At 31.4% G+C, this 25,752-nt stretch overlaps 1 protein-coding gene across 3 annotated transcripts in view; it reads left to right on the plus strand.

Annotated features, from left to right (window-relative positions):
• SOX6 (SRY-box 6) overlaps nucleotides 1–25,752 on the plus strand; it is a 394,559-nt gene that overhangs the window by 141,671 nt on the left and 227,136 nt on the right. For all 3 annotated transcript variants that reach the window (XM_025046393.1, XM_025046391.1, XM_025046392.1), the window contains exon 4: nucleotides 19,192–19,281. In XM_025046393.1, coding sequence (XP_024902161.1) covers nucleotides 19,192–19,281 — 90 coding nt within the window. The remainder of the gene's footprint in view (nucleotides 1–19,191; nucleotides 19,282–25,752) is intronic.

Below are 25,752 nucleotides of genomic sequence, written 5' to 3' on the forward strand. Positions count from 1 at the left end.
TTTTCCCTTATTTCTCTACCTAGGATCATCAGGACAATGTTGAATAGAAGGGTAATAGTAGTCATTTTGGTCTTGTTCTTGAATTCAAGAAAACTTGATGTTTGCAGTAGATGTATGATCAAAATAAATACTTTCTTTTGCGAAGAGCTCATTTTTTAAAAATTATGATGGGGTTACAAAGTGCTTCATGTGCACCTGTTGTAATGATCATATGTTTTTCACCTTTATTATAAGGTACAGTATATTGATTGGTATTTAAATCTTTAACTTTGCATTCCTGGAATAATGCCCACTTGGCTCTTTTTATATATTGTTGGATTATATTTGTTAGTATTTTGGTGAGAAATTTTGCATCTGTATTTATGAGGGAGAGTGTTCTATAAATTTCTCTTTATATAGTGCACTTGTCAAGGTTTTGCTGTCCTCATAACATGAATTGAACTGTGTTTTTTATTTTCTATTCTCTGAATAATTTGTATTATATTGGTACTATTTTTTTCCTTGAATGTTTGAAAAAATTAAGCAGTGTAGCATTCAGGCCCTAGAGTCACCTCTGTGAGAAGACTCTTAATTATAAATTCAATATTTTTAGCAGGTATAGAACTATTTTGATTTTCTATTTTAATAAATATATTTTCAGGAAATGTTTCTATTTTATCTAAATTTTTAAACTTATTAGAATAAAGTTGTTAAATCTATCTTATGTAAATATCTATAAGAATATATAGTGATACCTCTTTCTTCGTTACTAATATCAATAATTTATTGTCTCTATTATTTGATCAGTCTTGCTGAAGGTTTATTAATATTATTAATCTTTTCAAAGAACCATCTTTTCGTTTTTTTGATTTTTTCTCTATTAGACTACAATTATTTGTTTCATTGACTTACGCTCTCAGATATTTTCTTTATCATCTCTTTTTGGGGGTTTATTTGGTATAATATTTATAGATTAAGATGGAGCTTAAATAATTGATTTTCAACTTTTCTGCTTTTGTGTATTAGCACTGAAGTTCTAATAACTGCATTATCCAACATATCTATTTTGAAATGTTATATTTTCATTATAGTTTAGTTCAAAATATCTAATTTTCATTGTGATTTATTTTTTGTGCTATGGATTGTTTAAGTGTGTTGCATATACCCTGATTTGGGGATTTTCTAGTTATCTTCCTATTGCCTATTTCTATTTTGCTTCCATTGTGGTCAAAACTCATAATCTCCATGACATCAATTCCTTGACATTTGCCTAGACTTGCTTTATCCCTCATGTGGTCTATTTCAGTATTTTTTCACATGCATTTGAATGAAATATATATTATGCAATTATTGGGTGTTGTGTTTGATATATGTCAATTAGTTAATGTAAGTAATCTTTTTGTTCAAATATTCTGTATCTTTGTTGATTTTTCTCTTATTCTACTGAGAAAGCTATATTAAAATCTCCACTATGATTGTGGATATGTCTAATTTTTCTTTGTCAGCTTTGATTGTGTTATTGGTTGTACTAGTTTAAGATTGTTAAGTTGGTCTCTTTTTTCACTATTCAATGTCTTTATTGATATTTCTTGCCTTGAAGTATGTTTATCTGATGTTAATATATCTACACCAGCTTTTTCTTTTTTTGGTTAGTGTTTGCATAATATAACCTTTTAAAAATTCTTTTACTATCAATCCTTTTCTGTCCTTATATTTAAAGTTTCTCTGTTGTAATCAACCTAAAGTTGGGTTCTGTTTTTTCATCCTGCTTTGACTATCTTTCCTTAATTTGTCACATTTATATTAACATAATTTCTCATAATTAGTTTTTTTTCTTGTAGTTCAAAACTAGACAATAGTCAAGACATTTGGCAATGGTATCTTTGAGAAATTGGAAGAGTGAGATAAAACTTTTATGTTTCATTTATTTTTTTGAATGTAACTTAAATTATTTTTTAAATTTTTTAGTTATAGTTATCATACAGTATTAGGGATGGAAAAAGATATTTCACAAAAATGGAAACAGAAAAAAAAAGCTGGGGTAGCAATACTTAAACCATACCTTAAAACAAAGGCTATAACGAGAAACAAGAAGGGAGTCAGTAATCACACATCTAGGTATTTATCTGAAGAAACCCAAAACACTAGTTTGAAAGGACATGTGAATCCATATGTTCATTATAGCATTATTTACAATAGCCAAAATGTGGAGGCAACCTGGATGTCCATCAATAGATGAGTGGATAAAGAAGAGGTAGTACATATATTCAATAGAATATTACTCAGCCTTAAAAAAGAATGAAATCTTACCATCTGCAACAACATGTATAGACTTTGAGGGGTACAAAATGGTAATTAGACATTTATATAACTTATGAAGTGATCACTCCAATAAATCTAATACCCATCTGACACTATACATAGTTATTACAATATTATTGACTATATTCCTTATGTTATGCATTAAATCCCCATGACTATTATATGAATACCAATTTGTACTTCTTAATCCCTTCCTTTTTTTCATCTGGCCCCCAACCCCCTCCCATCTGGTAATAATCAAAATGTTCTCTGTATCTATGAGTTTCTTTTTATTTTGTTTATTTTGTTCTTTAGATCCCACGTATAAGTAAAATCATATGGCATTTGTTTTTCTCTGCCTGCCTTACTTCACTCAGCATAACACCCTCTAAGTCTATACATGTTGTTGCAGATGGCAAGATTTCATTCTTTTTTATGGCTGAGTAATATTCTATTGAATATATGTACTACCTCTTCTTTATCCACTTATCTATTGATGGACATCCAGGTTGCCTCCATATTTTGGCTATTGTAAATAATGCTGCAATGAACATATGGATTCACATGTCCCTTCAAACTAGTGTTTTGGGTTTCTTCAGATAAATACCTAGATGTGTGATTACTGACTCCCTCCTTGTTTCTCGTTATAGCTTTTGTTTTAAGGTCTGTTTTGTATGGTATAAGTATTGCTACCCCAGCTTTTTTTTTTCTGTTTCCATTTCTGTGAAATATCTATTTCCGTCCCTTTACTTTCAGTCTGTGTATGTCTTTCAATCTGAAGTGAGTCTTTTGTAGGCAGCATATGTATGGGTCTTGTTTTTGTATCCATTCAGCCATTCTGTCTTTTGATTGAAGCATTTAATCCATTTATATTTAAAGTAATTGTTGATAGATATGTAGTTATTGCCTTTTTATTATTTACATTTTTTATTATTTTTTCTTCTTCTTAAAGAAGTCTACTTAACATTTTTCATAATACTGGTTTGGTGGTGATGAACTCTTGTACCTTTTTCTTGTCTGTGAAGCTCGTCATTTCTCCTATGATTCTTAATGATAGATTTGTTGGGTAGAGTAATCTTGGTTGTAGGTCCTTGCTTTTCATCACTTTGGATATTTTGTGTCAGTCCCTTCTGGCTTGCAAAGTTTCTGTTGAGAAATTAGTTGATTGCCTTATGGGAGCTCCCTTGTAGGTAACTAATTGCTTTTCTCTTGCTACTTTTAAAATTCTCTCTTTGTCTTTAACCTTTGGCATTTTAATTATGATGTGTCTTGGTGTGGGCTTCTTTGAGTTCATCTTGTTTGGGACTCTTTGCTTCCTGGGCTTGTATATCTATTTCCTTCTCCAGGTTAAGAAAGTTTTCTATCATTTCTTCAAAAAGGTTTTCAATTTCTTGTGCTCTCTCTTATTCTCGTACCCCTATGATGCAAATGTTGATATGATACAAACGTTGTCCTAAAGGCCCCTTAAACTATACTTTTGTTGAAATTCTTTTTTCTTGTTGCTGTTCTGTTTCGGTATTTTCTGCTACCTTATCTTCTAAATTACTGATTCAGTCATCTTCATCTAATCTGTTGATTCCTCTTAAGGTATTCTTCATTTTTGACTGGTTCTTTTTTTTGTTTTCTATCTTCATTTTTATTTTTTCTAACTATTTGTTAAAGTTCTCACTGAGTTTATCTACTCTTCCCCTAAGTTCATTGAACATCTATATAACCAGTTTTGGACTCTGCATCTGGTAAATTGCTTGTCTCCACTTTGTTTAGTTCTTTTTCTGTAGCTTTGTTATTTTCTTTCATTTGGGATATGTTTCTTTGTCTCCCCTTTTTGGATGCCTTCCTGTGTTTGTTTCTATGTATTTGATAGGGCTCCTATGTCTCCCGATCTTAGTAGAGTGGCTTTATGTAGTAGGTGTCCTGTGAGGACCGGTGGTAAAATCTTTCCTGGTCACCTGAGCCGGGTGCTCCAGGTGTATCCCTTGTATAGGTTGTGTGTGCCCCCTGTTGTAGTTTAGCCTTAGTTGCTGTTGGCATGTCGATGGGAGGGATTGACCCTTAGGCTGATTATTTGTGAGGACTGGCCAGTGACTACAGAGAGAGGTTGTTGTGCAATGGCTGACCCTATGGAGCAGGATTTGCCTTAGCAGGGCTCTGGTGCTAGCTGAGTCTGCCCTTTGGGTGTGTTGTCCTCAGATTCAGTCCTGGATGGGGTTCTGGTTTGGTCTAAAGCTGGTTACCTGGTGTGCCTCCCCGGGGCTTCCTGAGAGGGGCCCTGCCACAGACCAAGTTCTGCTTCAACCTGTGCCCTGCCTAAGGCCACCTGGCATGAACCATCAAGCAGTCTGCAGATAGCCACCACATGTGCTGGGCTTAGAGGTGCCTCAAAAGGCAAAACCAGTAACTGAGGTTGGCTCAGCTGGTGCTGGGCTTGGGGTTGCTCAGTAAGAGGTACGGGGCTCACCAAGGCCAGATGCTGCTGATTTGGGTTTTGTGAACCTTTGAGAGATTTTAGAAAAGTTCGTAGCATGAACCAAGGCAGGTCATTTGTATGGAAAAGCCACTGGAAGTGGTTTGAGTGGGCCTGCAATTTTGGTGGTGTGGGGTGGGTATCAGGGAGTCAACAGGGGAAAGAACCAGTGTTAGCCAAATTAATGGAGACTCAGATATGGTGGCCGCCTGTGCCTGCACATCAGGTGGAGAAAAGGCTCAACAGAGACAGCACTTCTGTCTGGGAGATAGCTGCCCGTCCACCCCTTTCCCTGAAGCCAGACAATTCAGTTCTTCCCCTTTCCTTGGCACTTTGCAAGCTGCTGCCCAGCACTGGAACTCAGAGCAAGTGAGTCTGTCAGCGAGAGTTCATTCACAAGCCCTTTAAGAGGAATGCCTGCAACTCCAGCTGCCCTCTGTCTCACTTAGGCACAATCTCCACTGATTTTATTAGCCATAGGTTGTGGGAACTTCCTTTCCTCAGCTGTGGAGCCTGGTGTGGGGCTGGGACCCTTTATTCCTTGGTGGATGACCTCCGCAGCCAAGGTATTCCTCCAAATTTTTAATGGCCACACACAGGTGTGGGACTTGCTGGTTCTATGCCTCCACCCCTCCTACCTGTCCCGAGGTGGCTTCTTCTGTATGTCCTTAGTTCTAGAACTTCTCTCATCATTGATTTTAAGTCTGTCATTTCCTATTTGTTTTCTGTTTGCCGATTTATTCTTTGTTTATTTCTAAGTTTTTGCCTTATTTTTTAAATTGATCAAGCATTTTATTATCATTTTATCTTTTCTTCTCTATATGCTTATTAAACATGATCATTTTTTGCTTCTTTTAGTGGTTACCCGGCCTTCTATTTTGAGCTGCTTGGTTATATTACCTTGCAGGGAGTAGGTAAGGGCCCAAAGAACTCATCAGGTACTTGAGAATATCTTTGAAAATATAATAATGCTACATTGAGATAGGATTTAAGTCAGTTGTCTTTGTGTTCACTATCAAAAAAATGGGCTTTGTGACACATGTTCTCTAAATCTATGTCATGAAATGTGATTTCGAATAAGTCACTTTTCTTATGTAGACCTCAGATTCTCTGTTTGTAGTATGGGAGTGTTGACCAGTTAGTTCTCTAGAAGTTCATTTAGCTTTGATAGTCTCTTATTCTAAAAGAGAAATGGCTATGGCTTGCCATTATGTCTGATAAAGTTCTATGACACTCGAAATCCTTTATAAAGCTTAGTTATCCTTCTGCTCCTTAAAAAGCCAAAATATTAATAGGAACTTAATGGGAAAACCCTTAAACTATCTTTTACAAAAAGAACTTGTAGAGAATAACTTTATGAGATAGCACCATTTAAAAAAGTAATATTCTAGTTTTCTTTCTGCCGTACAGGAGTAACTGATAGTGGACTTACTCTCCTAACATAAAAAAGAAATCTTAATCAACTATATGTAACAACTGTATAATAAAATAGAAAACAGGAAGCATCAGACTGTAGTCTATGAGGGAGGGAAAGCAAAGTGAGCCCTATGATTATTTTGGCTTTCTACCTCTGGGTATTTACCAGACCCTGAGGCAAGGAGAACCAACCCAAGTACTAAAAGACAGCCTCTATGAACTAAGCAATCAGAGATTAGAATTTGGGAAAATTGTAGTGACTGTAATTTGCAGGGAGAAGTTTGAGAGTGAAGGGAGCTATACAGAAAGAACATCGAAAATATTCTTAGAGATCTCCTTGAATTTTTTGGCTGAATACTGAGCTTCAAATTAATAGAGTGTGACTATAAGAGACTTGCCAAAGGAGAAATACATAGAAAAGAAAAAGTAGTAAATTGCAAAACTACCTTGTAGTGTGGGATGTTTAATGTTCTGATTAAACACCCAGAGCATTCATTGGAGAATCAGAAAAGCCATAACTTTGGAGTAAGGATAAATTAGCCCTAGAGTAAAGGGTACTTTATACCCACCATAACAAAGCTTAAAGAGAAGCCTCAAAAGGATCAAGATGATTGTGGGTAAATAAATACCCATCAGAAGGAAATTCAAATTATTTAAAGGAAAATGACAAATTCCAAACAGTCAGCAATTGTAATATATGTATTGTCCAATATTCAATAAAAATACTAGATATATGAAGAAGCCAGAAAATATGACCTATGAGCATGAGAAAAATCAGTCAATAGAAAGAGAGCCAGATATACAGAGATGATAGAATTAGCATATAATGACTTTAAATAGCTATTATAAATATATTTAAAGATTAAAGGAAAATATGAACATAGTAAAGAGAGAAATGGAAACAAAACGAACATATAGAAACCCTAGAAATGTAAAATACAATATCTGAAATTAAAAAAATACTTGAAGAATTTAAATGCAAATAATTAACTGTGGATTAAAAGATTAGTAAAACTAAAACAGGACAATATAAAACATCCAAACAGAAGTACAGAGAGAAAAAAGGCAGGGAAAAATGAACAGAGCCTCATAGCTTGTGAGAAATAATGGTACATTATATATGCAATTAAAGTACCTAGAGAGGATAGACCAAATATATATAGGTGACATAATGGTTGAAAAAAAAATCCAAATTTGCCAAAAAGTTTAAACCTCCAGATCCAAGAAGAATAAGCACAAAGAAAAATGTATATCAAAGCACATGAAAGTCAAATTGCTGAAATCTAACAAAAGAAAATCTTAAAAGTAACCAAAGATATATTGTTTATAGTAGGACAAAGATAGAAATTTTCCCTGACTTGACATCAAAAAAGTACAGTCAGAGACATTACAATGACATCTTTAGGAATCCTGAAAAAAAAACATTAACCTAGAATTCTATATTTAGCAAAAATAGTCTTCAAAACTAATGATGAAATAAAAGCATTTTAGACAAATAAAAGTTCAGAAAATTTATTGCTAGGAGATTTTCACTACAGAAAATTGTAAAGAAATTTTGTCAGGCTGTAGGAAAATAATTCTTGATGGAAACAGAGCAATAAAGGGTACCAGAAATGCTTAATATGAAGGCCAACATAGAAGACATTTGTATTTCTAAAAATTAATTTAGTTATAATTGACTCTATAGCAAAAACAATAACAATGTGTTATGGAGTTTAAAATGTGTAGAAGTAATAGATATGACAACAATAAAACATGGGGTCTTTTTTAAGCTTTTTAGATTGTATTTAAAATAGTATGTTATTCATTGGCAAACAGTTATAAATTAAATATATATATTGTAAGTCCTTGATCAATCATTAAAATAATGAAATAAGAAGGTATAGCTAATAAACTATACCTAAAATAGAGGAGATAAATGCAATTCTAAAAAAATAAATTAAAAAGCAGGGAAAGAAGATAAAAACAACTAAGTACAGATGAAAGATATAGAAAAAATAGCATGATGGTAGACTTAAACTCTGTTAAAAATAATGGCATTAAATGTATTAGACTAATTGTACTGATTTGAAAGATAGAGATCGTCAGATTGAATTTAAAAAACAAGATTCAATTAATATACTGATTTTAAGAAACACAGTAAATATAAAGATGTAGATAGGTTAAAAGTAAAAGGATAGGCAATGCAACACTGTGCAAACACTAATAATAAGAAAGCTAAAGTGGCTGTATTAATATAAAAGTAGACTTCAGGAAAATAAATATTACCAGAAATAAGGAAAGATATTTTATAATGATTAAAGAGCTAATTCATTAAGGCATAACATTCTTAAATGTGTATGCATCTTATAACTGAGATTCAAAACACATGAAGCAAAAAGCTGACAGACTTGAAAGGAAAAAAAAAAAGGCAAATCTACTATCCAATTATTATTGGAGATTTCAGTACTCCCATTACAGAATTTGAAAAAAAAAAAGACAGAAAACCCATAAAAATACAGAAGACTTGAACAACTATCAGTTAGCTTGATGTAATTGATTTTGATAGAGAGCTACACTCAAAAATTGCAGAATAGTTATTCTTTTCAAGTGAATATGGAACATCCAACAAGATAAAATATATTCTGGGCCATAAAATAAGTCTCAATAAATATAAAAGGATTAACATTATATACAATATATTCCTTGACCACAATGGAAATAAGTTACAAGTAAATAGCAAAAGGAAAGTTTTAAAATTCCCAGGTATTTGACAACTAAACCACATAATTCTAGATAACCATGTATAAAGAAAAAAGAATAAGGAAAATTATAAAATAAGGAAAATTATAAACATACAACATAACAAAATATGGGATGAAGATAAAGTAGTACTTTAAAAGAAATTTGTTGCTTTAAATATTTATATTAAAATATAATAAAAGACTAAAATTGATCTATAGAATCCAATAAAAAAATCTATGGTCTATTTTTTTTTCAGACGGAAAGGAGATTCTAAAATTTATGTGGAAATGCAAAGGACCAAGGATAGCCAAAACAAATTTGAAATAGAAGAACAAATTTAGAGGACTTATTGTATGTGATTGCAAGACTTACTATAAAGCTACAATGATCAAAAATGGTTTGGTACTGGTGTAAGGATAATGAATTGATCGATAGATTAGAACAGAGAATTCAAAAGTAGACCTACACAGAAAAAATAATTCAAAATGTATCATAGACTTAAATAGAAAACTAAAACTATAAAGCTTCTAGAAGAAAAGATAAGAGTCTTTGTGATCTTGTTATAGGCAAGGTTTCTTAGATGAGAATCAGAAAACACTGCTCATAAAGAAAAAACTCAGTAATTGGATAACATCAAGATGAAAAACTATAGCTTTGCAGAAGACACCTTGTGAAAATAAAAGGGCGTGCTGCAGACGAGGTAAAAATATATACAGTACATATGTTTGACAAAAGATATATATCAGATATATAATAAATAACTTAAACATGTGTATACTATATAATATACATTATGTAAATATGAAATTTATAAAATGTATGTAAATAGCTTTTAAAACAAAGAAAAAGACAAACTTTAATATGAAAATGGGCAGGATATTTGAGCACTTCACAGAAGAATATATGTAAAAGGTCAATAAGCATATAAAAATATACTTTATTCTTTAATGTTAAGGAAATGTGAATGTAAGTTAAAACCACACTGACATACCATTATATACCTATTATAATGACTAAAATTAATGTATTAACATAAGAAGTATTAATGAGAATGTAAAGTAATTCGAACTCTCATACATTGTTGGTCGAAGTATAAAATGATACAAGCACTTTAGAATATTTTTGGCAGTTTCTTATAATTTCAGGCACAAAATAACCCCATTTTTAGAAAAAATTCCACTTTTAGAGGGAACAAGAGAAATATTTTTATGCAAAGACTTATGAATGAGTTTTCATGTTAGCTTTATTTCTAATAGCCCCAAAGAGGAAAAACTCATATGTCTACAAACAGATGAATGAATAAACAAATTGTGGTGTATTTATACAATGGAAATCTACCGATTAACAAAAAGGACCAAATTGCTAATGGATGCTACAATATGATTGAATCTCAAAAGTTTTATGTTAAGTGGAAGAATCCATATCCAAAGAAATACATACTGTATACTTCATTTTTATGAAATTCAAGCATAGGCAAAACTAACCTGTAGTAATAGAAATCAGATCAGTGGTTGCCTGAGGAATATAGATGATTGACTGAAAGGCAGCACAAAATAACTTTTTGGAAATGTTCTACCTATATCTTCTTTGGGTTGGCAGGTACATGAATATGTAACTTGACAAAATTCATCAAATTTACATTTAAAATGGGTGCATTTATTATATGATGTGTGTTAAATTACACATCAATATCATTAATTAAAAAACAAAGTAGTTCTGTTGCTGCTTGACACACAAAAAAAGTGATCTTTTTTAGTAGTATATTATGGAATTTGTTTTTGTACTTACTACACTCGCAGGGCTGTGGGTTAAGTATTATGGAAGAAAACAAAACAGTATCAGAATCATTCCTTAACCATCAAGGAACATAATATTTAGTTAGGGTAAGGCAGTATGAACTTGACCATATACTTAATCACTTGGTGGTAAAATTGATAAGTAATAGCAATGGTAGATTTAGAAGAAGTTGTGAAGTTCAGAGTTGAGTTGATACTTGAAAAAATAAAAATCACAGTGACTGACAGATAATATATGCTCAGCAAGTGTTATTTTACTTTTCAGAGGATGAGAATTTATGTTTGAAGTGATGAATCAAGGCCTAATTGAGGAGGTAGTATTTAATGTAGGCAGCGCAGAATAGGAGTGTTTTTCATAAGCATCAAAGTGGAAGAGACATTCTGGTCAGGAGGATGTCATGAACAGAGGTGCGAAAGTGAAAAAGCACAGTGTCTATACAGAAAAGTGAGATATGTTTGGTGTACTCATTGGAACAGATTGAAGAGTTTCGTGTAGGAAGAATAATAGGAGATGAATCATAAGGGCTAGATTATGGAGGGTCTTTAAAACCAACTTAAATTGTATGACCTTATTTTAAATTGATGTTTTATGGATTGACAATATAGAAATAAAACAGTTAAGAAGGGATATTTTATCAGTAAAAACTCATTTTATAATTTTATTTTATAACATTAAATGTAAAGTCAATTAACTAGAACAATGAAGTTGTTTCAATGGACACAAAACTGAAATCGAGGCTTGTTGATCTTAGATGGGAGTTTTTATTTTTTTTTTAAGTGAGCCTCAGTTTCCACTTTATTTCTGTTGCGTTTTCTTATGACTACATTATATATATTCAGAAAATCCTAATTCAAATAGATAAATAATTTTAAATATCAGTCCTAAAACAGATTACTTTAAAGTCATTGAATATTCTTCAATAAAGCAAGAGATTTACTTCAAGGTTTATTTAGTAAATATTTTAGGCTACTGGTACAGGTTAATGCATTGGTGGTTTCCAGTGTGTTAAAATTTGAAACATAACACATTGTATGACAAGTTTTGTTATGATTTTCATATTGTTCTTTTTTTTTTAAGTTGCAACTGGCAGAAACCCAACTCAAACTAGCTTAAGCAAACACAGGAATATATTGGCTTACATTACCAAGAAGCCCAAGAGCAGAATTTGGTTTGTTATTTTTGGATGTAAGTTTACTAACATGATGTAAAGATTTTTTTCTATCTTTTTAAGTTTTTGCTCCTCTCTACTTTTCTTTGTATTTTTGACTTTATTTGCTCTTATTGTAGACAGGCTTTCTTCATGTGCCAAAGAGGACACATGAAAATCCCAGGCCCACATGCTCATTGCTTCCAACCTAAGCATAGAGAGCCTTTCCACATAGCTCCAGCAGAGACTTCTAACTGGGTCAAATTCCTGTCTTTGTGGCTGGGTGGAGCAGTAGGACGTAGACGGGCAGCAGAGAACTGTGATTGACAACTGCATCACAACAATTGCGGCATTCAGAGATATTTCCCCCCAAAAAACCAGAAGAAGGAATAAAAGACACAGTAGGCACACAGATATTTCCCCAGTCCAACATAGTTTTTAAAAAGCAGTTAAGTATGTATTTGAAAACATAAAAATGAAATCAAACAGTTGTAGAAACCAGAGCAGTGTTAAATGTTTTGTATATAATACAATAAATTTATATATTAAATCCATATGTAATTATTAAACATATATAATTCAACATATATGTAATAATGAGCAGTGTTATATAATACATAATGCAATAAATTTATATATTAAGTTATTAAATACATATAATTGTTATATATAATGCAATATATAATATTGTTTGAACACTTTAGCCTTTGGCAATGGAGCAGCAGAAAATAGAGTTATGAGAGGATGTCATGATAAGTAATATTTTAGCGATACGGACAGTTGAAGTTTCTAATGGGGTATTTTTACTCCATTAAAATTGTGGTAAATTTGGACGTGTTGTGGGCAGTGAGCTACAGTGAAAACCAAGGTCTCAGGCTGCACATTTGCTTCTTGTACGTGAAGATAAAACCTAATTTAGAAGGAATTACTTTTCGGGTTTCACAGTATTTTTAAACAGCGTCTTAACTATTTCTTAGTAGATGATATTCAGTAAAAGAAAGGACTTAGTTCAAACAAGATAAGGCATTATGGAAAATGCAGCATGGAGGAGCAGCGTAATGGAATGTCGATGGGAGAACTGGCTGTTGAACACTACTGACTTTTACTGCAATACCTTGAATTTTTAGTACCCCTCTCCAAAGAACTAGAGTGATTCACTCCATATCTGAAGCAGTTTATTCATTTTCTATTGTTAGCTACATTGCAGAGACTGTAAAACTAATGTTCAAAAAATGATTTAAGTAGTCATTTTAGTAAAACCAGGGCTCTGTCACCACTTGTTTGACCTTGAGCAAGGCAAGTGACTTTTTTTGACTGTGTCTTCATTTCTGAAATGGAGGTGTTTGTCTTAACGCTCATTGAAGTTTCTTTAAGCTATGGCGGTAGGCTGGAAGCCTCTGAGTCACCTGTGGGATGTTTCCCTCTTTGGGGCATTGTCACTGGCAACTGCTACCAATTAGCAGTTGTACTTTGATGGAAATGGGAGAGGAATTTGGTTTTGAATGATCTCTCTGATATTGTTCTAGGTGCTAATCAGCCTTGGAAAGTAGACAGAAGAGATACTTTTTACTGATACATTTATATCAAGATGAATTCCATGAATGTATGTTAAGTGCCAGTTTAAAGAGGTCTCTATTAAAAATTATCAAATATTTTGATACATAAAACTGGTGCAAAGAGAATATTGCAGCTAATGTGATGATACATGGTATTTCTGAACACATCAAAATCTTGCATCTAACAGTTCTAATGACATTTCCAATGGCTCCTATTCATAGACACACACACTCTCTCTTCTCTCTCTCTCTCTCTCTCTCTCTCTCTCTCTCTGTATATTATCTAGTAAAGTGGTTGTATTATTACATTTTTCCTGGAAGGAATATATCTGATTTAATGACCAAATTGTTTTAAGGCAGCACAACAGAATTTCACAGGAACTAAATCTATTTCTTCACACCGATCATGCATGTTTTACTTAAGCATTGAGTCATTAGCATGTTTATAATGGTTCTAATTTAGCACAACATTTTCTGAATTTTATCCTTGAGTCATTTACAAATTGTTCATATTGAATAAACAAAGGAAACAGATTGCATTTTATACTCAGTAATTTATCTGAAAGAAGAGGGGAGGGTTAATTGTTTTAAAGTTTTGGTCTGTTTGGGGAAGTGAGCCTGCTTTTTCATTGCTAGGCATAAATGCCATTTCTCATCTTTTTGGGGATGGCTGGGGGGCTATGGAGGAGTAAAATGAAAAATTAGGACCAGGACAAGATTGGCCACTCCCAGAGGGGAGTGTGGAGCAAAAGGGGAGCTGGCACGAGATTATCCAAAACAGTTGGTGCATTCCTTAATGATCAAGTGCTTGAGAAGTCCAGCTCTTCCTGGCAGAGCATCTGTGTTGATGTTTATATCATTGCCCTGCTGTATGGGAAAGGCATGCTTTCTCTTGCTGCTTGGCTAAAAATAGGATGGAATATAGCATTGTATGAGATATTTTAAGATAGTAAAAACATTTAAGAGGTTAAAGGTTTGACGTTTGGATCAAAAAAGATCAGTGATACAACTTGTGGTGTTCTTGCACGCTGAATTTTATCTAGAGTTTGTCGGTGATTCGAACTCTTGGTTAGGCAAGTTATTTTCGTTTCATTTGGTGCAGTCTGAAAAACCCACTCTGCTGTCTTTTCTTTCAGCTTCTCAGCATGAAGAGCAGGCCTGAAAACAGCCTCTATTTATACCCCCTTGTTTGTATTTGGAAAATCAGTTGTTTCATTGGAGAGAGGGAGATAGAAGGAAAAGCACAAGCAGTCGTCAGGGAGTATGTTTTGTACATTCTAGTGACTTCAAAATAAAACTGGCACATTTTAGTGTCTAATTATTTTTAGTGAGCGTGGAGGGTTTTAATTAAAATTTAAGAGTGCTCTTCAAGCTCTCCATGCTCCAATTTTATCCCACTGTATTCTGAAATACTTATCACTGTGGAAAAATGTACAGTAACCGTCATGTGCGTCTCTGTTTCCTAACGAAAAATGTGGGATGGATGGTCGAAGGGATATAAATATATATTGTCAGAATTACTTGTAAACCAAGGTCAAGTGTGCTTTGATAAGTTATCATTGTTCTTGGATACAAAGAAAATTTATTACATTTGAAACTTATGATTACTATGGTAAAAATAAAATTGTTTTAATATTTCCTTAAAAGAGTTAATAACGCAGTAGGAATTCTGCATACAGGGGCAGCAGCCATTGTTTTTCCTCACTAAAATATTTTAAAGATATTTTCTATATCATTTCTAATGTTTGAGCATTTCTAACTTTAAATATCACTTTAAATATCACTTTAAATATACAGTTTTTATAATAATCGTTTATTCACAGATAAATTGTTTTAAAGTACAATGATTTTTTCCATTTATCTTTTACTATTCCTCTATGCTTTAGTTTTAGTGATGATTTCTTTATTTACTCTCTTTGACCCATTTGAAATCTTTATTTCATGCAGAATAAATGTTAATACTACTGCAACTTTGTTTAACTAGAAAAAATTTAAAATTGTTCCTAAAATATTATTGTATAGATTAGGAAATAAATGTCTCACATACTCTCACCCTGAATTTCTCTTGTACTATAAAATAATTATAACAGTGATAAACCACTTGGCCTGAAACCTAGGTACTTAAGAAACAGGAACATTGCTTTGCGATCCATTGTGCAGGCTATTTATTAAAAATTAGTTCTGAATTTTCATTCCTTTTTTCCTAGAGAAAATTTCTTGAAAAACTTAAATTTGCAAAGGAAAAAGAAAAGCTATGCAACTGAGAATTAATTTATAACATATCAAAACCTTTTACATCCTTGATTAAAGTATAAGTGAGAACTGAAATCCAGCTCTTGATTTTTGGTAGTCCTTTTTTAATCACATTATTTACAAAAATGGGACACGATTAATAAAATAAAGTTCTGTATGTCATTGACTATGTATTGGTTATGCAGGCTAATTCTTTCAAAGTAAGGGGAATTAATTTTGGCATTTTCCACTTTTATAAGGAAGTATATAGTTTACACTTATTTTTAATGTGTACTTATTACCGTGACATTTTTTATACTATAATGTTGTGGTTCTTTATCTTAGTTTCCAAAAGATATGTAGCTCTTCTGTTTTTCAGCTGAAGACAACTCAGTCAAAATAACAAATATATGAATAGTCAAACTTAGATAATAGATTACTATATATTGTTTCATTGTTTTGAGGATTGCGGCACCATGCACCATAACTATATTAGTTGTTTTCAAGTCAGTTATGTAAAACAAAATTATCTGTGTAAAATAATCCAAGAATATCTGAGTGATGTTCAGTCCTTTTTTACATTCGGAATCTTGCCTGACTGCTGAGATAAAACCACTGAGTACAGTCCTACTCTGTCCGTGCACACTGGACTTCACTTATTTTGATCTCTTTTCTTTTTGCATTTGTGGATAATTAGAATGAGGCAAAGTCTAATCTGATCAATTGCCTCTGTAGAGCTAGTGTCTTATTAATGTTGAAGGATGTGGCACAAAGAATACTTTAATTTGCACCCTTACCTGGATATTGTTTTGAGTGAGAAATCTGAAAATATAAAATTTTATTTATAACTTTATTACATATTTTCTTTGAAGTCAGAAACCTCTCGGTGGTGGCAGTAATTTCCTCTGCCTGTGCGGTATTTGTTAACAATCTGTATCTTCTGGTCTTTGTCCCCTTACCTTACTTGCTTTACATTACAGTATGGAGTGAGCTTAGTAGTAATCGAGGTATGACGTTAGAGGTTTCTCAAGCCAGATAATTTGGTGAGAAAGCTGAGTGTTTTCTAAGGGACTTCCTCAGTGTTTGGAATCTTCCTGGAATCTCCGAGCATTGAGATTAAATGTTGATAAGGTTGTGTGTAGTGAGTTGTATTGTCCTGTAGGTAAAGGCAATTTGTGATATTATTAAACTGTGATTATTATTAAATATTTTTGTGGGGCCATAAATAGCAACATGCAAAGGATGCTTTATTTTTTCCCCTGTTTCTTCTACTGAAATGGGAACTCATATAGCTAGATTAACTCAGCATTACAGTGAGGATTAATTTTCTAATAGGAATGTGAAATGCTTTGAAGTTATTAACCATTTTATAAATGAGTAGCTTTTTTGTAAAGCTGTGTCCACATGGTTTGATTTATGTTTGAAGTGTTTGTTCCTGTTGTCCATATAGTTCTATTTTTCTCCCATGAAGTTTCAGCATTCTTTTCCTGGATCTCAGAAAGATTTCAGTTCTATTTATAGAAATGAGAGACATATTTTAGCCTGTTTTACAATTAGTGTATATCTAATCCTAGTTTATGAACTTTCTGTGGGTTTGTGCTCATAACTAATAAATTGAGTTTTTGTCTTTGAGCATTATAATATATAATCTCAACTCAAATTTTAACCAAACGAGTTATGCTTTAGCATATATATATCAGCAATTAGCAGTTTAGTACAATTTTATAATATGTATGAAAGGGTAAAAGAAAAAGTAACAAAACTAGATAGGATAGGAAGTTGAAAATGTTTGTTGATTATTCTTATCCATGATCTGATGTTATATCAATCTCTCTCAGAAATTTAAACTCGATTTAAGAAAAAGTAATCTCTGATCGGCATGGCATGGCTTTGAAGATTGGCTTCATAACTCTCAAACTCAGTCTTATCTTTTTTAATGGCTTTAGCCTAAAGATAAAATATGTATAGAACAAAGTATACACCTCGTTTCTGAAATTAAAGTAAAAGTAGCGAGAGATCATTCTGAAAATTAAACACAAACTGAATGTGTGCATATGCATATAGGCCCTGTTGGAAGGTTACTCAGAATCCAGTTTTTAGTCACAGTGGTAGACCATTCGTTGAAGCGTAAGAAAATTTTAATAGAAAAGAATGGAAGGAAAGAAAGAAGGCAGTAAAGAAGGGAAGAAGTAAGAGAGCGGGTAGGGAGCTTTCATGTAATAGAATCAAGCTGACTTCTATTTACAAAGAACTTTGGCTTCTGTGATAGCAAGCCAGTATGGTTGTTCTTCATCAGCCTTTTCACAACACGCTGATCTGGATTCCATCCGTTCCTTGATTGATTGATCACGTCATGGACAAATGTTAATTGTTTTCACCAATACTTTCTAACCATGCAGTGGTCTTCTCATCTCTTACCCAGGGCTCACTGTCTTTTTCTAAACCTTATCTGGTTTCTAAAACCCTTTAGATCCATCTTGACCTTTCTGTCATTCTGAAAAACCCAAGGAGGACTTAGAAGTTGAAGAAAAAAAGAAAGGGAAAATGCCAAAGAGATAGGTACTGATATGGGAGAGGAAAGGCATTTGGATTTGGAGTAACGATTTTAAATATAATTCTAAGAAGAAGTTATCAGAATTTTGACACTTGGAATGTTAAAGTTTAATGGGAGTATGCTTTGCACTAAGGATTTAGTATTTAAAGTTGCATTCCCTTTTTGGAAATGTGGCCTATTTGTTAAGATTTGAGGCTTAAAAGATACATGTAAATAGTTGTAAGCAGTAGCTTCAGTTGCAAGTCTGAATAGAGAGAAAAAAATAACTCATTGAGAAAACTTTGCTAGTTATTAGAATATTCTGTAGTTTAAATTTCTGAAACCTTTATGAATCTTTATAGAAACAAAAACAATCACTCTGTATTCTAGTATGCTATTTAGAAATGCAATAGGGGCAAATAGTGTTTAAATAAGTATTTTCTTAAAAAGAATATGCATCTCTATATAAGAGAAAAGTGTTAGCAGTTTTCATTATCTTGACTTTATTTTCTTTGCTCTAAATGGGTGTTTTACGAAAGATGCCATATATTTATTTCTTTTTAAAGGACAAATGGTTACAGGTTGATTGGTATCTTCTCCCTTGAAGAATTGTCATTCTTCCTTGAATAGCATACAGATTTTGCTTGGTTTTAAAAAATGAGCACCTGGATTAAAATAAATATTATCTAAACTTAAACCCATAAGAAAGAGCCCTTTTTCTGTCCTATCAGTCTAAGAAATAATAACTGTTGACTGAGTGTTAATAGAATTATATTATAATACCAAGATAAGATTATTGAGCACTATCTTCTTTTCCTGAGAATAGTTTAAATAATCTTCTGGTAAAAATAAATTTAGTCGTGGTCTTTTATAATACAGTAATATATTTGCCTATGTTCTCGGGTTACAACAACAACAAAATTGCTCTGAGCATTTTTAAATGAGAATATTTCTTTATAAACTGGCCTTTTGGATTTGTAATATTTTAGTACTTGTAAAACGTACATATACTATTTTAATACTTACTTTTTCAATTCAATAGATTCCTCTTGCATGGAAAAACTACTTTCAAAAGATTGGAAGGAAAAAATGGAAAGACTAAATACCAGTGAACTTCTTGGAGAAATTAAAGGTACAGTATACAAAATATCAAACATACCAATGTAGAGATGTTATTTTGTATAACAACACATTTGCTGATCTTCTGTAACCTAATATTAAATTCTTATCTCTAATATTTATTTATTTACGAGAGGGTAAATGTTAGTATGTCCTTGAATTTTCATTTTTTCTAATATTTATAGAATGAAAAATTCGCCCTCTTTTTATTATAGTCTATAAACATATAACTTATAGGATAAACTGCTTCATCATTTATTTAACATAATGCAAATGAAATAGAATGTTATATCAAAGATGAAGAACAAATCAAGTTAAAGACAATTTTAGTTTTTCCTCTTGAAATCATAATAATATTTTAATTTATGAATCCAAATCATTAATTTGAATTTCTTCTGATCAAAAAGGGTCAACCATAGCACCTATAAAAAAAGAGTTTATGGAATATGCTGTACCTTATGGTTTATAGGTAGATTGTGAGGCTTGTTTACCTTTTCAGATCCTGGCTCTGTCAGTTACTAGATGAGTGACTTTGGGTAAATCACTGATCTTTTCTATGTTTTGAATTCCTCGTATCTAAAATGGAGATAATAACAGTACCCACCTCATGGGCTCATTAAGACAAATAATACATGTACGGCTTTTAGAATAGTGCCTGGCACTTAAGAAAGATCTCATGAGGGCAAGTTTTAATTTTTATTAACATGCTCATAGGATCATAGGTTGATTAATCTTAAACAGATTTCACAGAATTAAAAATTTCATGACCTATTACCCTGATGAAGATGAGCATCTTTATTTTTGAAGATGAATGCTTGATGTTATTCCGAAACATGTTAAGAAGTGGACAATCCCAGTACATTACAGAATTAAGTTACCCTATTAGTCAAGAAGTTGTACTTCTTGCCAAACTCTCTTTTGTTGATTCCTTTGTGGAGATGAAGTGCTATATTACTAGTTTTTGGTATCATGAATAGAATGCATGGTCATTAATTAATTCTATCAGTTGTCCCTTATAGACAGTCATCACTCAGACTTGTACTGACAATTTAGAAACTTAATTACATTAGTTTCCTATATTTATCAAATAACTTCAGGTGAATTTTCATATTTGCCACGTATAATATTTCATTTAAGAAGAACATTTGGCAATAACTATCTGATGAAAATGTTGTTTTGAATTTATTATTAAAAATTGCCTAGTGTTCAGGTATGTTTAACTCAAATGAAGAATAAAGGAAGTCATCTCTTTCTCAAGGAATAATTAATAATTTATTCCATTAAATAATACAGTATCAAAATCAAATAGAAAGTGGATATTATTTGAATTTCACTGCTTCTGTTTTGTACTCATGAAGGCCATTTGCTATATTTTGGAAGAAAAAAAGAAACTCAACTTATAACTGATGGGTAGAAAGAAAGTCATTAGTGACATATTCTTTATCCAGCTGCAGTAACATGGTGTATGCTACTTTGCACGTCATTCTGTGTTTTCTTCCCTTTCCAAAGTCATTGGTTTTTATAACAGTGAGAACAGAAATGGCTTATGCTAAGGAAAGCTTTTGCTAGCATGAATGATGGGGGTCTTGCTTTCTCTTAGTAATGTGGAAGCTAACATTTTATTATGTTATGATTCAACATCAAGTTTTTAAGCATCGGGTTATCTTCTCTCCCCGTCCCCACCCCCACTTTCCATCTTACTTTGTTTTTAATTCTAATTATGAATTTAAAATATAAAAACTGTACTAGCCTCAGATAGTCAAAGTATACAAATCTAGAAAGCAAAACACATACAAAATTAGGCTTTTCCAATGCTTTTAACTTTTTTTTCTGAATTCCGTATGTAATATGTGAACTGTCATTTGTGTGCTACTCTCAGTTTTATGGGCATAGAATAAGATTCTTATTAAATTTTTCATTTTGATTTAGTCTACATGATTGTCTCTTTAGACATCCTAATATTTTGTCACCATAAACATTATTACAGAAAATGTAACAATAATAAAAATTAAAAAAATTAAAATAGTATTCATAGTTTGATTCAACCACTGCTAAAACTGAGTGTATCAGGCCAATTACAATCCACCTCAATTAGTTATAATTATTTATTCTGAAATTTTAAAGTGATCTAAATACTATCTCCAGGAAATACATACTATCATGGGTTATCAGTATTCAATATTATATCTCAAGCATTGTATATTTTTAATAGCTCATATTATTTCCCCCTCATTATAAAATTCATACATATTTACTGTAAAAAATATAGAATCACACACACAAAAGAAATTAAAATTGTCTTATAATTCTATATTATATATTGTTTCCATTTTAATTTATACATATACATGTTAAATTTTTTTCTTAAAATTAGACTCATCTTTTTATTATTCTTTTGTGATCTATTTTTCCCACTTAAGATATATTATGACTTTTCCTGTGATTAGGTCATTTTCTAAAATATTATTTTTATTTGTAGAAAATATTGCATAAAGTAGGGTTCTAGTAATTTAATAATTGAGTCTTCTTTCAACATTTCAGTTGTTTTTATGTTTGTCATTATAAAGAAGAGCTTGAGCATGGATAACATAATACTTTTTCAGTATTAATTAGTGGCTATTTTCTTAGAATACATTCCTAAAAAGTGAAATTCTTGGGTCAAAGAGTGTGTTCTTTTTTAAAAGGCTTTGATTCATGTTGCCATATTGCCCTTCAGAAGGGATATAGTATACTGTGCTCTCACCAGCAGTATCTGCAAGTTTTCTCACCCTCACTAACAAGTATTATTAACTTAAAAGTTTCTTGCCAGTTTGATAGGGGAAAATCTCATATTATTGCTGATTTATTTTGAATTTCTTTGATATTATTGAGAATGAAGATTTTTACATAAATTTATTTCTATTAAATGTCTCTTCCTTTCTGAATTTATTTGTCTAGTTCTGGTTTCGTTATACTCTTAATGTATATTTTAATGGTATTAACCTTTATTTGTCATATATGTTATATATTGTCATTTTCTTTACTTTATGGTTTTGTTGTCAAATCTTTTTCTTCTTTTTCAATGCCTCCTTTTTGTTGTTGTTGGAGGTTTGTTTAGAAAGGTTCCCCAAGGACAGATAATATTCTGTATATTTTCTTTCAGTTTTTGACGGTATTTTTATATATTTAACTCTAATTCCTCTTGAATGTATTTTGATGTATAATTTCATCCAGAGGTATAACTAATTTTTTTCTCAGTTAATCATATATTTCTGTATCATTTATTAAATAATCAATCATCACTTCTGACTTGAAATAACATCTTTTATTACATACTGACTGCATATTTGGAACCATTTCTCAGTTTTTGGTTCTAATCCCATTATCTATCTAAACTTTTATTTGTTCTATGATATATTAATCCTGTAGCTTTACAGTATCTTTGATAAATAGGTATTGCAAGACCACATTCATAATTTTTCTTTAAGGTGTTTGCATATTTCTCTAAAATTTATTTTAGATTTGTAATTAAACTGTTAATTGAAATTACAAAGTGATATTTTAAAAGGTTATATTACCTTTATATACAACTATGGGGTAAAGTGACATCTTTATAGTAATGTATCTTTCCATTCAGAATCATTTATCGATTTCTTTTATGTCCCTCAACAATGTTTTTGTTGTTGTTGTTGTTTTGTTTTGTTTTTTGTTTTTTATGCCTATAGCTCTTGGTATTCCTAGGTGCAATGTTTTGTTTTGCAAATACAAGTTCTGGGCATTTCCTTTGAGGGTTTCTTTATGATATCTAATATTTTTATTTGCACTTGTGAATGAGATATTCTTCATTCTATTTTCTTTTTGTTACTGTGTTTAGGGAAGCTAGTGAATTTTGCTGGTTCATTTTATAACTTCTATCTTTATAAAACTTATTAGGTTTAATCATATTTCAGCTGATATGTTTTCTCTTATATGTCCTTTTTTTTCCACTCCTTTTCTTATTATACTGCCTAGATTGTCAAAAATAATATTAAGTTATATAGGTGATAGAAAATATTTTGTGTAGTTTTTAATTTATGGAATTGTTTTTAATATTTCAGCATTAAGTATTATGTTGACTATTGATTTAAGATATTCTTTATTATTAAAAAAATTCTAGCCATACTTTATTAAGAGTTTCTATGAGAAATTGCATTTTATTTTATGGCGTATCTTAGTGGTTTTGTTTTTCAAATTTATTGATGACATAAACCCTGATTAGTCATGGTGTAGTCTTGTTTTAATGTACTGCATAATTTTATTTGCTCATATTACAGTTGTTATTTTTGCATCTGTAATCATAAATGAGATTAGTTTGTGTTTTTATTTATTTGTACTATCTTTGTTAATTTCCAGTACCAGCATTCATATTTGAATTGGAAAGATTTTTTTTTTCCTAGGCTATGTAAAATGTTGCTCAGATAACATGGCAATTAATTATTCCTTGAAATTCTGAAGGAATATACCATAAAACATTTAGGCCTAGAGTTTTCTTTGGAAATAAATTTTTTTTTTTTACAGTTTTTACTTCTCTTTAAGTCAGTTTTTCCAGGAAAAAAATTTCCTAGAAAATTATATATTTCATTAAATCAATACATTAATATTGATTTAAAATGTAGTATCACTTATTTTAAGTTTTCTATTAATTTACTGTTATACATACCATTTTAAATTGTGCATATTTGTGCTCTCTCCCTTTTGTCCTTCAATTTTATTTGCCAATGATTTTTCTATTTATCCTCCTCCTCTGCTCTCTGCTAAGGATCTACTTTTTAGATTTATTTGTCAATTCTGCTGCTTTTCAGTATGCCAACTACTTAGTCTTACTTTTATTTTTGTTATCTCCCCCTTATTTTCCTTGTACTTTTTCTTTTGTTTGTTTTCTGATACCCTCTAATTTCCTAAATTAAATTCTTTAAACATTTTAAATTTAATAATAAAGGCATTTTGGGCCATAAATATATTTGAAGGAATAGCTTTATGCATTCCATAAATTTGAGCTTTTGAAATCTTCAGTCATTGTTTTCTAAATAGTCAGTATTTATATTATATTCTAACTGATCTTATGTTTATATGTCATTCTTAACTTTACATCTTCTTTTGGATTCAAGAGTGTAATGAAGCTAGGGAAGGGAGGAAACATAACCTCTATCACCGCCATTAGAAAATTCTATGTTATGGGTTAGGTGCTGGAAGGAGCATTAAAGTGTAGGCAGTAGAATGGATAAGAGCAGTATTGAAAAATGAATCTTTAATGTAGAGTTTACTATTACCACATTTAAAAATAATACATTAATCATCTCCTTTTAAGATTTTACTTATAAAAAACAATGTTTTCAGGTAAAAGTCTTATTATTTAAATGAAATAAAGCAATATTTCTGAAATTCCTTAGTAGGAGTTGGAATATTGCTAAAGTTTGAGAAACACTGAATCATAGATTTTCAGTGGGTCTGTATCTGAGTCTTTTCTAATATTCTTTAAGAGAAAAATCCTGTCCATAACCCCACCATGTTTTCATAGGTAGTCTCCTTTCCAGTAGCAGCATTAAAATTTTCAAAATACATGAAATCTAAACATTGATGGATTACTGTATCAACCATTTTCCTAATGAGACAAAAGGAACCACTAGGTATGTGAACTTTGCTGATTTTATTGGAGTTGAAAAGTAGCAGATGATTTGCCTTTAAATATTTCCAGATTTTTTATGTTCTCTCAGATGAACAAATTGCTGTAAATTTTAAAATGGAAATTCAAGAAAAAGTTATTTATAAATGAATATGTAAAGTGTACAGTCATAGCTCTTGGAAAACCACTCTAGTCCTGTGATTGCCTACAAGAGAAAACACTAGTAACTACGATTTACTATTCCTAAAAAAAAAATGAATGTTCTGTAGAAAGGGCAATATATGGATTAAGCAATCAGAATACTTAGATACAGTTTAAGGCTTCTACTATAAAAGTGAATAAAGTAGGAGAGAGAATTGGCATTAAGATAGTAACTTGTGATGCAGAACACTAATTCTATGGGAATGCTGTTAGATCCGTTCTGACCCTTTGGTGATAACAGCACTGCTTAAATTACCTCGAGAATAACCTACACTATTTGATCTTCAAAGATCTATCATGCACTGAAAAAAAACATGACTTTTCTGTTCCCGTGTTCTTCTCCAAAGATTTATGTTTGCAATCAGAACTAAAAACAAAACCAGGCTCTTGGTGGCACACAGTAGCAATATCATAATAAATTCACATTTTTAATTCAGTATTTGTGCCAAGCACAACTGTAATATGTTTGTACTATTTAATGCAACACAGTTCCTAATTTTACTTCTCTTAGTAACAAGACTAATGAAGTGACAGGGATAGTAATACTTAAAGTCTTTGATAGTAAAATATGGCAGAAACATTTATGCTCTAGAACAAATCTCTCAGGCATAATAGTTGAAAAAATATAATAAATAATTGTGT

The sequence above is a fragment of the Pteropus alecto genome, unplaced genomic scaffold (assembly GCF_000325575.1).
Source record: "Pteropus alecto unplaced genomic scaffold, ASM32557v1 scaffold120, whole genome shotgun sequence".
NCBI classification, from domain to species: Eukaryota; Metazoa; Chordata; class Mammalia; order Chiroptera; family Pteropodidae; genus Pteropus; species Pteropus alecto.